This window comes from Melozone crissalis, unplaced genomic scaffold (genome assembly GCF_028551555.1).
Source record: "Melozone crissalis strain CALT ecotype California unplaced genomic scaffold, PUWL_Pcris_2 ptg000041l_1, whole genome shotgun sequence".
In the NCBI taxonomy this organism is placed as follows: Eukaryota; Metazoa; Chordata; class Aves; order Passeriformes; family Passerellidae; genus Melozone; species Melozone crissalis.
The window spans coordinates 10,268,402-10,281,696 of record NW_026535819.1 but is presented as its reverse complement, the minus strand read 5'-3'; the positions used below and the strand labels follow the sequence as shown (position 1 = coordinate 10,281,696).

Genomic DNA, 13,295 nt, shown 5'->3' with positions numbered 1-13,295 from the left:
AGCCCGGCCGTGCCCCTGACCCCCAGCCCCGGTGCCCCAGCTCGCCCCGTGTGCGGCACCCACGTGGCGAGTGTCGCTGTCCCGGCCTGGCAGGCTTTGCCCCTGGCACTCGGAGCAGGATTTGCCCTCCCTGCCGCGTCTCCGTGCTGACCCTAGAGTGCCCCTGAGCCCCGCCAGAGGGACACCGACGCTCGTACTGGGGCGGACAGAAGGCCGGGGTGCCCGCAGCCCTCGGATGTGAGTGGCTCCGCGGGCTCGGCGGTGTCGCCGGGCGCTGTCGAGGCCATGCTCCGGCTCCGCCTGCTGACCTGGGACGTGAAGGACACGCTGCTGCGGCTGCGGCAGCCCGTGGGCCAGAGCTACGCGGCCGAGGCCCGGGCCCAGGGGCTGCAGGTGCAGCCCGAGGCTCTGGGGCGCTCCTTCCGCGAGGTGTACGTAGCCCAGAGCCGGCGCTTCCCCAACTACGGCCACGGCCAGGGGCTCAGCTCCCGCCAGTGGTGGCTGGACGTTGTCAAACAGAGCTTCAAGCTCTCGGGCGTGCAGGACGAGGCAGCCCTGACAAAGCTGGCAGAGAAGCTCTACCGCGATTACTGCAGTTCCAACAACTGGGAGCTGCTGCCGGGAGCGGCCGAGACCCTGAGCCGGTGCCGCCAGCTCGGCTTCCGCATGGGAGTGGTGTCCAACTTCGACGGGCGGCTGGAAGCCATCCTCTCGAACTGCAGCCTGCGGCAGCACTTCGAGTTCGTGCTCACCTCCGAGGCCGCGGGCTTCGCCAAGCCGGACGGGAGGATCTTCGAGCAGGCGCTGCGGCTCGGCGGGGCGCGGCCCGAGCAGGCGGCTCACATCGGCGATGACTACAGCCGGGATTACCGGGCGGCCCGGGCCGCGGGCATGCACAGCTTCCTGCTGCGGGCGGCCGGGCACGCCGAGGGGCCCGAGGTGCCCCCCGAGCACGTCCTGCCCACGCTCAGCCACCTCCTGGCTCGCATCGAGAAGGAGTAGCTGCGGTTCGGAGGGGTCCGGTGCTGCTGCCAGTGCTGAACTGTCCTGACAGGAGATTTCTTGCTGCCACGTGGGCAGGGAAGAGCAGCAAGTCTGAGCTGTCTATGGAGCAGGAGGAGTTTCCATGCAATAAAACATTTCTGATCCCCAGCAGCAGAGCAGATGTGTTTCATGGCTCTAAGAACACCACAGAAGGTCAGCTGTGGTGTCTTCCCCTAACAGGGCTGGGACTGGGTCACTGCAGAGGTTCATTCTGGCAGATACTGAGGTTTATCCCATCTCACTCACTCCGGGGACAGGCCTAAACATCTCCCAGTGCAAGTGGTGGCCCTGTCCCAGGGAAGGTTTGCCCACACAGAGCACCCAGGGCACCCCTGCCCAGGCCCTGCACCCTCAGTGTACCCCAGCTTTGCCACCTCACCAACATCCTCCCCTTCCCAACAGCAGTGGGCAGGCAGGAGGTGCCTGCAGGTCTCCTGCTATGGGCAAAACAGCTTGGAGCTGGGCAATATCACTTAATGAATTGCCAATTAACAAACTTTACTGATTCAGGTAGTGAGAAATAAAGATGACCCTTTAAAGATGATTTTAAACCCCTTTCTCTGGCTCAACTCCAGGCCTACACCTCTCCTTCCTGGTACTGCCATCAGCTTCCCATGTTTGCACCACATTACACTCAAACCCCACTGCCTTGGGACACTCAGTTTTGGTTTCTTTCTGCTGGTCTTTGCTTGTTTGCTTGTCCCAGACTGGTCCCCCTCTCAGGGAGAACCCCTGTGCTGTCCCTGCTCTGCAGTGGGGTAGCTCCTCCCAAAAGCATCTCCAGCTGTGTCCCAATTGGGGAATGCCAGAATCATTAAGGCTGGAAAAGACCTTGAGGATCGAGTCCAGTTGTTCCCCCATCACTGCCTAGGCCACCATTAAACCATGTGCCACATCCACAATGCCTTTTAAACCCCTCCAGGGTTGGTGACTCCATCACTGCCTTGGGCAGCCTGTGCCAGGGCCTGACCACCCTTCCAGAGAAGGAATTTTCTCCATGATCCAACCTAAACCTCTCCTGGCACAACTTGAAGCTGTTTCCTCTTGTGTTGCCTGGGAGCAGAGCCTGACCCTCCCTGGCTCCTCCCTCTGCCAAGGAGTTGTAGAGCACACTGTGTCCCTTTCCATGGGCCTCCTCCCTGCCACTTCTCCACACATCTCTCTCACTATTTCTCCTCTCTTTTCCAGCCCACCAGCAGACTGGAAAGCTGCCTTTGGTGGGGCAGAAACCACACAATTCACCTAGGAGCAGCTGGCCAGGCAGGCATTCCCAGACCCCTCACCCCAGCACAGGGTGTAAGGAAAGCTGCAGAGAACACAGGAGGACAGGTGTAGTGTGAAGGCAGGTGTTGTCTGAAGGCCCTGGACACAGCCCCCAGCCCTGCCCCGGCTCCCTTCCCCCGGGCACTGCACACACAGTCACGCACGGGGGCCCAGCGAGATGCTCTGGTGTGCCACGGCAAAGACAGGGAACACGGGCTCCAGGAAGGGCTGCCGGTGGGAGAAGAGGATGGTGCAGGAGTCGGGGTCGTAGAAGAGCAGCTCCCCCCCTGCAAAGTCCAGCAGGACCCCGATCTCTGTGGGGGCCTTGATCAGCTCCACGGGCTGGGGCTGCCCCGCGTGCAGGAACCGGAATTCTTTGTCGTAGCGCGAGAACACCCAGGAGGCGGCGTTGAAGCCCAGGCGGCCTTCGTTGGCAGAGCCCTTCCTGGGCACGGAGCTGTAGCACACCCCCAGCTTGTAGGCACAGCTCTGCTCCACGCTGACCTTCCAGGCACACACCCCCGAGTGGAAAGGGGCAGTGGCCAAAGCGTTGGGCCAGTGGTCAAACCGCTCGGGGCAGCCCGAGTCCACCTTTGCTTTCTTGGGGCTGAAGGTCAGGGTTCTCTTGTCTTCTGACAGGCTGAGGTGGGGGCTCAGGGTTTTCTCATCGATGTGAATCTCCTGTGAGCCTGCAAGAGAAGCCATGTGATGAGCACTGATGCAGTGGCCACCACCTGAAGCACCTGAGGTGGTCATGGCTGTGAGAAACACAAGCACAATCACCCTCTCCTCACACACAGCTCCTGGGGGTGACAGTGCTGGGACTCAGGCTGGGTGCCACAGCTTCTCCTCCAGCCAGGGCCAGAACAAGGCAGAGACTCACCAAAGCCCAGACTCACCAGACACCTCTCCACCTTGCTCATCTTCCTCTGACCCTGGCCTGACTCCCACAGAACAGAATTTACCAGGTTTGGCTCACCCCACTTTTGGGAGAGATCCAAACCCAGCTCCTGTCCTTTCCCACCCCCACGGTGGGTGAGCAGGACCTGGCTGCTCCTCCCCCAGCCAGGAAAGCCGAGAGCCTGGCAAGCCTGGGAGGGCTGTGTGCAGAAAACCTGCAAAGCTGGAAAAACAGGACTGGAGAGGGCCGGGCAGGGAAATCTCTTTCCTGCTACAAAGCCCCAGGTGTTGATCAACCCGCCCTGAGGTGCAGGGAGCTGCACAAGGAGCTGGCACCAGGCTTAGAGCTGAGCATGGCTGTGACTGGGTCTGGCTTAGCTGTGAAAGAAGAGGGTGCCCAGCTGCACAAACCCAGCCAGTAGCAGCCCAGGCTGGCCAGAGGACAGCACCCACTGTGGGTCTGCACCACTTGAAAGTCATGGAATCACAGGACTGGAAAAGACCTCTAAGATCATGGTGCCCTGCCATGGCTGCATGCTTCCCCCTGAGACCCCTCTGTGGGTGTGCAGCTGTGGAACTGCAGAAGTGTGTCCCTCAGTCCCTAAATTGGTGAAGCAGGGGTGAGGCTGATGCCCAGCAGACTCACCTGCTCCTGAGGAAACCCAGGTCCTGCCAGCAGGTGCCCCTCCTTGCTGCCTTCCCCCACCCTCACTTTATTCATTTTAGGTCTTAAACCACCACGGAAACAGGGCTGGAGGGGTGACTCAGTGGCTCTGCCAACCCTGCCAGCAGCTCTACCCCATCATGCCAGGGCCAGCCATTGCCCAACACTTTCTGCTGAGCATCCAGAGCACAGCATGATGAGAACCTTAAAGAACCAAAGGATGACCTCAACAGGGTCATCCCAGAGCCCAGCCTGCTCCAGGAGCCAGGTCAGCATCCCTCCAGCAGCAAACACCACCAGCAATGCTCCAGGGTTCCCTCAGGCTGCACCTGCCCAGGTGCTCCCCGGCAGATGAAGAGAGGCTGAATTATCCCTTTGCAAATCAGTGCCATGCACCTGTGCACGTTAGGCAGGAGTTATTGCAAACAAGAGTGAGCCCAAAGAGGAGCTGAAGCCAGCACTTCCTTCAGCAGGAGCTGCCAGCCTCATTCATCTGATGATTTATTTCCCTACACAGCAGCCAAGGCTGAACTCTCCACAGGGCTCTGGGCTGCCCACGCTGCTGCTCCTGTGCAGGGTGGCTTTCCAGGAAGCCAGAGCTGCTCTGAATTCATAGAAAACACAGCAGCACCAGACTTCATCTTCCTCTGGCAGGAGGAGGGCACTAAACCTCCTGTGGTGCCACACACAGCTGACCTAGGGCTGCATCCTGGTGGTCCATGTGGGGAAACACCACCCCAGTGACACCCACCCTGCTCTGCTGTGGAGCTGCAGTTCCAGGGGAGCATCTGAGGGAGGGGAAGTGCTGGCAAAATAACAGCACAGTAATTCAGATCAGCAAATTTTGCCCCTCACACAAGTGTTTTGCATGATTAAATCTGGATTTTCACGTATAATTCTGATGAATGATTCCACTGGGAATTCATCTCGCCCCCAAGTCTGTTTTCTCTGTGTCCTGTATCCATCAGGACATGAGGGACACTGGGACAATAAATTCCCATGGTTAACAGCTCTGGGGAGCACATTTGTGTGAGCTGCAGCACATCTGGCTGCTGTTAAAAATCCAAGTTCCCATGAACTGAGATCCCTCCCAAAACGGTGCCAGGAGATTTACATCACCCTGTGGTGCAAGGAAGAAGCTGCCAACCCCAAACAGAAGTGATGCAGAAGGCTGGATGCCAGGTGAAGGCATCAAAGGAATGATGTTTATTTTTGAGAGTGACATAGAGGCCCTTTTGCAGCTGCTTTCCAAGTATTTTAGAGGTTATGGAGTGAGCCATCAAGGCTTGGGATTTTCTGGTTTCAAGCAAATAAACAAGACAGCCACCTGCTCACCTGCCTTTGGGAGAAGGCACAGAGTGACACTTCACATTACTGAGTCTTAAGGCAAGCTCAGACCACTGCTGTTTAATATTAAATCTCTAAGGCTTGGTCCAGAGTGGCCTGGGGACTGATGAGATCCACAAGGATACACCAGGCATCCTCAGCATGCAGTAATGACATGTGAAATGTAACCACACACTCAAAAAACCCCAAAGAGAATGAAATTCCTGTGTAATAAGTGCATCAGCACACCCACCACAAGAATCAAATGCCCTAAAGTCATTACATTTGACAAGGATAGGGAGAGGAATCCTTACAAAAATTCTGTCCCAGCAAAGGAAATTAGGGAAAGGGTTCCTGCTTGACTCCACAGCTCTGAACATTGAGAAGCTGCTTCACTGATTCTTTCAGCAAGAATTTCTTCACTGAATGGGCTGTTGAATACTGGGAGGGACTGTCCAGGGAGGTGGTGGCATGACCATCCCTGGAGGTGGCCAAGGCACAGCTGGACCTGGCAGTCAGTGCTCTGGGCTGGGTGACAAGGAGCTGATCACAGGTTGGACTGGATGCTCTTAGAGGTCTTTTCCAACCTGAATAATCCTGGGATTTTGTAACACTGTCAAGGCACCACTGCAGGGGCTGGCACAGAATTCTGTGACACTGTCAATGCACCACTGCAGGGACTGGCACAGAATCACAAAGTGATTTGGGCTGGAAGGGACCCTAAAGATCACCAAGTCCCAACCCTCTGCAGCACTCACAGATCCCAAAGAGGAAAATTAATCACAAAGGGAGAGCACCAGAGTTTGCAGCAGATAAACACATGATGGTAGTGCTTGATAGGCACAGACTCTCAAAACCATGACAGCAATAAAAGCCTGAAGTGCAGACTTTGGAGATGGGCTTGGAAACAGGGAAAAACTGAAAACAGCTCATCAAAATCACAGCAAGATGAGCAGAAATCAGAAGTTTTATAGCAGCTTTGGGAAAACACACTAGGGATTGTTCACAAGGCAAATTATGAAGGATACTGCCATCTCTGAGAAACAAAAAATGCATTTGAAATACTCTAACAACAGACTAAAACCAGAGTAAAAGCAAACATTTCACAACCAGCCATTCAAGCACATCACAGCCAGAGGAAAAATGTCCTTCCCTGCTTACCACAGCCAGCACCAACCAGGTAAACCAGTCCCAGAGCCTGTCAGTGGCCTGACCAATGCCTCCAGTGCAGCCTCAGCTGCACACAGGGGCTGAGCCAGAGCACAAACACCTCCAGAACCACCAGCTCGTGCACAGCCACCACCTCAGCCTGTGATCAGAACACTCACTGCTCCATCTACTCACTGCCCCCTGCACTGGGCAGCATCACTGACACCCCCCAGATGAAATCACCCTCTCAAAGTCCCCAGCAGCCCAGTGCTAAACGTTGTGAACAGAGATTTCTGTGCCACAGATTCCCACAGCAGCATCAGCTTCACTGCTGTCACCCAGAGACTCAGGAAACAGCAAAAGGAACCACACAATGTTAAAGCCACAGAGCTGATAGTACACACAATCTTTTCAAACTCCAGTTCTTCCTGGAGCCACAAGTGCTTGGAGCCACCCCCTACATCCCCCACAGCTGCTGCTGCCTCCCTGAATGGGCTCCAAGAAACAAGGGCTGGGGGAGCAGAGGGGCAGGACACAGGGTGAGGAAGTTTGGACACAGTGTGAGAAGTTTGGACACAGTGTGAGAAGTTTGGACACAGGGTGAGGAAGTTTGGACACAGCACCAGGGAGTTTCTCTGGGCACAACAAGAGAGGGTGCAGGAATCCCTGGAGCATGAGAGATCTGAGCAAGGCACTGACCTGTGAGGCAGCAGAGCACAGCACAGGCCCACAGTCGATGCAGCAGTGGACTCTGAACACAGCTCTGATTAAAGTTTAACTTCAGGGACTCCTGGGGCTCCAAGATTCCCTCTGCCAGCTCTGTCCTAGCAAACGAAAACAGGAGCTGTTTCAAAATACAATGATTTATTGTGCTGGGAGGTGTTTAAAAGATTACAAGGAGGTATGGCAGAGGTTAAAGAGGAGCTCTGGCTGCAGAGACCACAGCAGGGGTGTCTGGGCCAGCTCTCACCCCCAGTGATACTTTGGGCTGGCTCTGCTCACAGCTCCTGGTGAAAGGGCTGCAGTGTTGTAAAACACATCCCAGCAGCCTGAGCCAACAGCTCCTCACTCAGCAGACACAGGGTAAATAAATGTGTCTGTGAGCAGCCATCAGGGTACAGGGGAGCACCATGAACAGGCAGAGAATCAGATTTCCCTCTACTGCCACAGCCCCACAGTCTGGGCACAGAGCAAGCCAGGACAGCAGGTTCCACCCAGCACAGAGCCAGGGCTTTGCTGGCTCCTGTGGCCTGCAGAACTCCTGGTTGTGAGGACAGGCTGTGGCCCAGCTGCTGGGGATGTGCTGGGGCACATTCCATATTCTCCACAGGCACAAATACCCCCAACAGGTCCTCTGGGCAGCACCCTCACAGCAGCCACAGAAATAAATGGCTCAAATAAAATGAAATAGATTAAATAAAAACACAACCACCAAGGTGCTTCCTCAGGAAGGGCAGCCCAGTGTCAGTGATAGGGCTGTGGGGACACTGGGACCTGCAGCTGGCTCTCCCTGCCTGTGCAGAGCTGGGCAGATGCTGTGCCAGCCACCCCCTACATGGAGCACAGGCCATCCCAGCTGCTGCCAACAGCCTGGCACAGGCCTGCTCCAGCCCCCAGCAAGCCCTGGGGTTTCCTGAGGAGCTGCAGAAGTTCTCCCAGAAGCAAGGACTGCTGAGAGCACATGGAGCATCCCCAGGTGCAGCACAGCACAAGGAGCAGAGACAAGAGGCCACGCTGACATCTCTGTGCTTTTATCCACAACAAAGGCAGCACGAGGGACAAAGGAGGTGTCATGGGGTGCCTGAGTCATGGCACACAGCACAGGAGCTGTGGGGATGCAGGTGTGGAGCAGGAGCAGGGAAAGCTTGGAGCAGGGGCAGGGAAAAGAGCAGGAGCAGCCAGGTACTGACCTCTCGAAGATCTCTTGTTCTGCACGCTGGGGACAAGGAGAGAAAGAGTCATCAGAGCTTAAATCCCCACAGAAAACACCCCAAACACAGCAAGCCCAGGACCTGGGGAGCAGTGTTCCCCTTCCTGACCCCAACCCCAGCTCTTGGCAGCAGCAGGAGCATCCAACATCCATTTTCTTCACCTGCAGCATTCTCAACTCTGAAAATGAGTGGGAATGGCTGAAGGCAACACATTGCACGTGTGGCTGGGACACTGCCTGCTGTTCCCTCCCTGTCCCCACCCCACCAGGGCAGGCTGCAGGAACAGCCTGTGCTCCCAGCAAACAATCCCAGGGCTTCCAGCAAAGGAGGGAGGCTGCAGAGGGACTAAGCCAAGAGTCAGGTTACCTCATGGTCAGTCCCACTTGTTTCTGTACCTGCTGGGCATGAGGCACTCTCAGGGTACAGCAAAGTGATAAGGAAATACCTGATCCCTGCTCAAACCCAAGCAGTGCACTCTGCATGCCTTCAGCTTTCCTGTGGCATGCCATGTGTTGGTTCCAGATAGGCACAAGTACCAACACTGACAGCCCAGGGTGAACATGAACCCCTAATTCCCTTCCAAAGGGGAAACTGAGGGTGTAGCTGCTCTCTGCCACAGGCAGTGATGGATCCTGGTCTCCAACCTCTGCACCTTATGGTGCAGCTACAGGATAGGAACTGCCTTTCCCACCAAAGGAGCATCTGCCCTCTTTCCATGGGATTGGCTCTGTTTTCCAAGCCAAACTCCTGTTCCTCTCCTGACAAATTTACATGTGGGAAGCAGAGGCTGAGCATGGTGATGGCAAGGCAGAGGTTCTGCTCACATCTAAAATGAGAGGAATCACTTGGGTGAACCCAGATGATTCAATAACCAGAGAAGGAACTGAGCAAGGGGAAGCACAGGCTGCTTTGCACAGCAAATACCCCTGACAGGGCTAAGCCAGGCAACACAGGGGACTTTCCAGAAGAGCTGCAGGTGTTCCCAAGGGTCAGTTTTGATTAAACCAGACACTAGAAAACTGGTGGCACAACTAACTGTTGTAAGAGCAGCTCACAACCCAGAGCTGTCCTGGCTGTCCAGCCTAAGGGCAACTACAAGCTCAGAATTTGGAGACCTGAACATGGGTGGTTCTGGACCTCACTGCAAGCAAGAGCAGAATCAGGCAGAGCAGATGCTCTAGGAACCACCAGAAACCACAGGAGATTATCAGGATCAGGTCAAGGAGGTTCCCTGAGCCAGACCTGCAAATTGCTGCCCAGGGAGGTGGTGGAGTCCCCATCCCTGGGTGTGTTTAACAAAGCCTGGATGTGGCACTGGGTGCCAGGGTTGAGTTGAGGGGTTGGGGCATGGGTTGGATTCGATGATCTTTAAGGTCTCTTCCAACCCAGTGATTCTTTGTGTGATTTCTCTGTGTGATCCTTCACCTGCGAATTCTGTGAATTCTTGACGTCCTGCCCACCTCTGCCTCCCTGCTGGCAGCACAGCAGCTGCTGAACTCTGCATTCAAGTCCCATAACACGATGTGCAGGTCAGCTCTGGGCTGCCTGACTCACAGCACTCACCAGCAGGCCCTGGTCATCCAGGCTGGTGATCATGTCCACCAGGTAGGTGCGGAGGGCACCCAGCTTGTGCAGAGCCTCTGTCCAGTGCACCTGCTGGGTGAGGATGCTCTGGTGTGCCCTCTCCTCCTCGGCGTGCACCCTCTCCAGCAGCCGCTGCTCCTCGTTCTCGCAGGCCTTGCCCACCAGGAGCAGCCTCTGCACCACCAGCTCCCGCGCCGCGCTGGCCGCGCTCTGCCGGGCAAGGACACAGCGGGACATCAGCCCTGCCCCAGCCCGGGAGCAGCCCCACCCCCGAGAGGAGTCCCAGCCCCGGGGGCATCAGCCCTGGGAGCATCAGCCCGGCCCCAGCCCCGGGAACAGCCCCAGCCCCGAGAGAATCAGCCCTGCCCCAGCCCCGGGAGCACCAGCCCTGCCCCAGCCCCGAGAGGAGTCCCAGCAGCTCTGCCTGTGCCCCTGGGGCTCAGCCATTGGTGCTACTCTGAAAACTGAGCCCATGGCACCACATCAGCCCAAACCTGCCCACTGCCTCCTCAGCCAGCCCCGGTACCCAAGTGACAACAGGCACAGAGTTCTGTCCTCAGCAAATCTCCAGAGATTCACTCTGGGTGAGAAACAGAATAGGCTGAGACAGGTGAGGTGCTCAGACACCAGGGAGAACTTACAGCCCCTTCCAGTGCCTAAAGGGGCTCCAGGACAGCTGGAGAGGGACTTGGGACAAGAGCCTGGAGAGACAGGACAAGAGGGATTGGCTTCCCACAGCCAGAGGATATTGGGAAGCAATTTTCCTTGCAAGGGTGGTGAGGTGCACGGGGTGCCCAGAGAAGCTGTGGCTGCCCCTGCAAGTGTCCAAAGCCAGGCTGGATGGAACTTGGAGCAACCTGGCATAGTGGGATGTGTCCCTGCCTATAGTAGAGAGTTGAAACTGAGTAGTTTTTAAGGTTTCTTCCAACCCAAACCAGTCTGGGATTCTATGATTCTATCACTATCCTTTGTCCTCAGTGGCAGCAAGGAACAAATAAAATAAACCTAGGAATTCTAAGGCGCTGATCCTTGTACGACGTTTGATTGTTGTACCCTCACACCATTGTCTGTGCACATTTTCTAGGCAAATGAAGCAGGAATTCCAGGCACACCCTGGCATTCCATTTCCACAGCCGCATTCCCCCGGGAGCTGAGCATCCCTTCCACGAATGGCGAGCAGGGAGCAGGCAGGGCCAGCCTCGGGACTCACCTGGACGTCCTGGTCTTTGGCCGGCAGCACCTCGTCCACGTGCCGGGCGATGGCCGCGCTCTGCAGCTGGATCCGCTCGCAGCGCTCCACGAGCTTGTTCTGGGGCACGGACACCGCGGGGATGGCTGCGGGGCTGGACGGGGCCCCGAGCCCACACCCACACTCGCCCGGTGCCCTGCACCACCCCACAGACAGCCCCCATCCCCACGGGGGACCCCTAACAGCCCCACACCCGCCAGGGCCCCACAGCTCCCACACTGCCTGGAGCCCCTCGCAGAGCGCCCGTCCCCATCCTTGGGTGGGCTCACACTCCTTCAGAGCACCCAGCTCCCCATGGGAACCACCGGCATGATCCCACGCCCTGCCAGGGACCTCCACACACCCCAGGGACCCCCGCGGCCTCACACCGTGCCAGGGACCACCACAGCCCCACACACCCTCAGGGACCCCACACCCTGCCAGGGACCCCCGCGGCCCCACACAGCCCCAGAGACCCCACACAGCCCCAGAGACCCCACACCCTGCCAGGGTCCCCCGCGGCCCCACACACCTTGCCAGGGACCCCACATCCGGTCTGGGACCCCCGCGGCCCCACACAGCCCAGGGACCCCACATCCCGTCCGGCACCTCCCACCCCGTCAGGGATCCCTGTGGCCCCATAGCCCCACCGGGACCCACACACACACTCAAGGAGCCCCATATCCCCCCCAGGGAGCCCCATATTCCCCCAGGGACGCTCGTACCCACCCAGGAGCCCTTACACTCCCTGCACGCTCGCCCGGACCCCCCGTCCCGCCGGAACTCCCCAGCCCCGCACGACCCCTCTGCCCCGCCCCGCCCAGCCCAGCCCAGCCCCGCGCTCCCCTCAGCCGGCCCGGCCCGGCCCGGCCCGGGGTCCCGGCGCTCACCCGCAGCCGCTCGGCCCGGGCCATGCTGTGCCCGCACCTGCCGCGGGGGCGGCGGCCCCGCCCGGCCGCGCTCGGCGCTCCAGGCTCGGCTCCGCCCCGGCCCGGCCCCGCCGGGAGCCGGCAGCGGGCGGCGGCACGGGCGGGACGGCGCCGGGGCCACTGAGGGTGAGTGAGGGTGAGGGTGAGGGTGAGTGCGCGGCGGGGCCGGGCCGGGCCGGGCCGCGGGGCTGCCCCAGCGCAGGGACGCGGCTCTTCACAAACCTTTCCTCACAAACCTTTTCGCAAACTTTTCCCGAGGGCTGGCCCGCCTCGCCCCTGCCAGCGGCACATGGCACTTGAGGGGCTCCCTCGGGATGCTCCCATCACAGAGACCCGGGAAGCTCCCATCGAACCCCACAGGGACACCCCCACTACAGGGATGCCCCCACCACAGGGACCCGGAATGCTCCCATCGAACCCCACAGGGACACCCCCATCCATAGAAACCCAGAATTCTCCTATTTAATCCCACAGGGATACCCCCACCACAGGGACCCAGAATGCTCCCATTTAACCCCACAGAAACACCCCCATCACAGGGGACCCAGGATGCTCCCAGTGACCCTGACAAGGCCACCCCCATCCATAGAGACCCAGGATGCTCCCATTTAACCCCACAGGGTCACCCCCATCCACAGACACCTGCCAGCACCACTGTGGGTCACACCCAGCTCCAGGAACCCAGGAACATCCTGGGTTCAGTCAGACCGACACCCCCGTTTTCCCCAAAGCCAAACCCCTCCTCGAAAGGATGCTTATTCCCCCGTGAGGATGGGGCAGCTCCTCTGGGGTCTCTGTGCTGCTGCTGTGGTGGTTGACGTTCCTTATCCCAGGGCACAGGTTTCACTGCAGAGCCTGGACAGGTGGAGGCAGCAGCATGGCTTATTTTTCTAAAGCAATTCAGCAAAAAAGGTGTTTGATTTCTGTCAAGTGATGGATTTGGGGGGAAGGGAGGATAAGGGCATCCTCCAGCATGAAACTCAGGCTGCTGGAGGTGAAGCTTGGTGTGGATCAGTTGTTGTAGGATCCCTGAGTTTTTAGAGCTTTGTGGTGGAGCAGCTGATGCATAAACGTGTGTGGGGATACAGACAGCAAAACCTTGGATTAACATCCTGCCTGAGCTCTGTTCTCATCCAGGATGCAGAGAAATCTGCTCTTTCTTGCAGTGAGGAAGAGGCAGGAGAAGAGTGAGACACAGGACAAAGCTCCCACCTTCCCTGCAGTCTCCCCTGGCCTCGGGCAGCTCCCTGTGAGTGGATGTGCAGGTAGGGATGAAC

General features: G+C 58.0%; 2 protein-coding genes across 2 annotated transcripts; one reads left to right on the top strand and one right to left on the bottom strand.

Moving 5' to 3' along the window:
• The first annotated feature begins 28 nt into the window (after positions 1-28).
• On the top strand, positions 29-1,493 carry HDHD3 (haloacid dehalogenase like hydrolase domain containing 3). The gene has a single exon (XM_054283928.1). The coding sequence runs from the start codon at positions 286-288 to the stop codon at positions 1,000-1,002; it is 717 nt and encodes a 238-aa protein (XP_054139903.1). The 5' UTR covers positions 29-285; the 3' UTR covers positions 1,003-1,493.
• Positions 1,494-2,463: 970 nt separating this feature from the next.
• On the bottom strand, positions 2,464-12,003 carry BSPRY (B-box and SPRY domain containing). Its single transcript, XM_054284510.1, has 6 exons — positions 11,980-12,003; positions 11,072-11,170; positions 9,841-10,071; positions 8,257-8,282; positions 7,046-7,170; positions 2,464-2,996 (listed from the first exon to the last, which is right to left on the bottom strand). Exons 1-6 carry the CDS (start codon positions 12,001-12,003, stop codon positions 2,464-2,466), a joined length of 1,038 nt encoding a protein of 345 aa, XP_054140485.1.
• Positions 12,004-13,295: the final 1,292 nt, after the last annotated feature.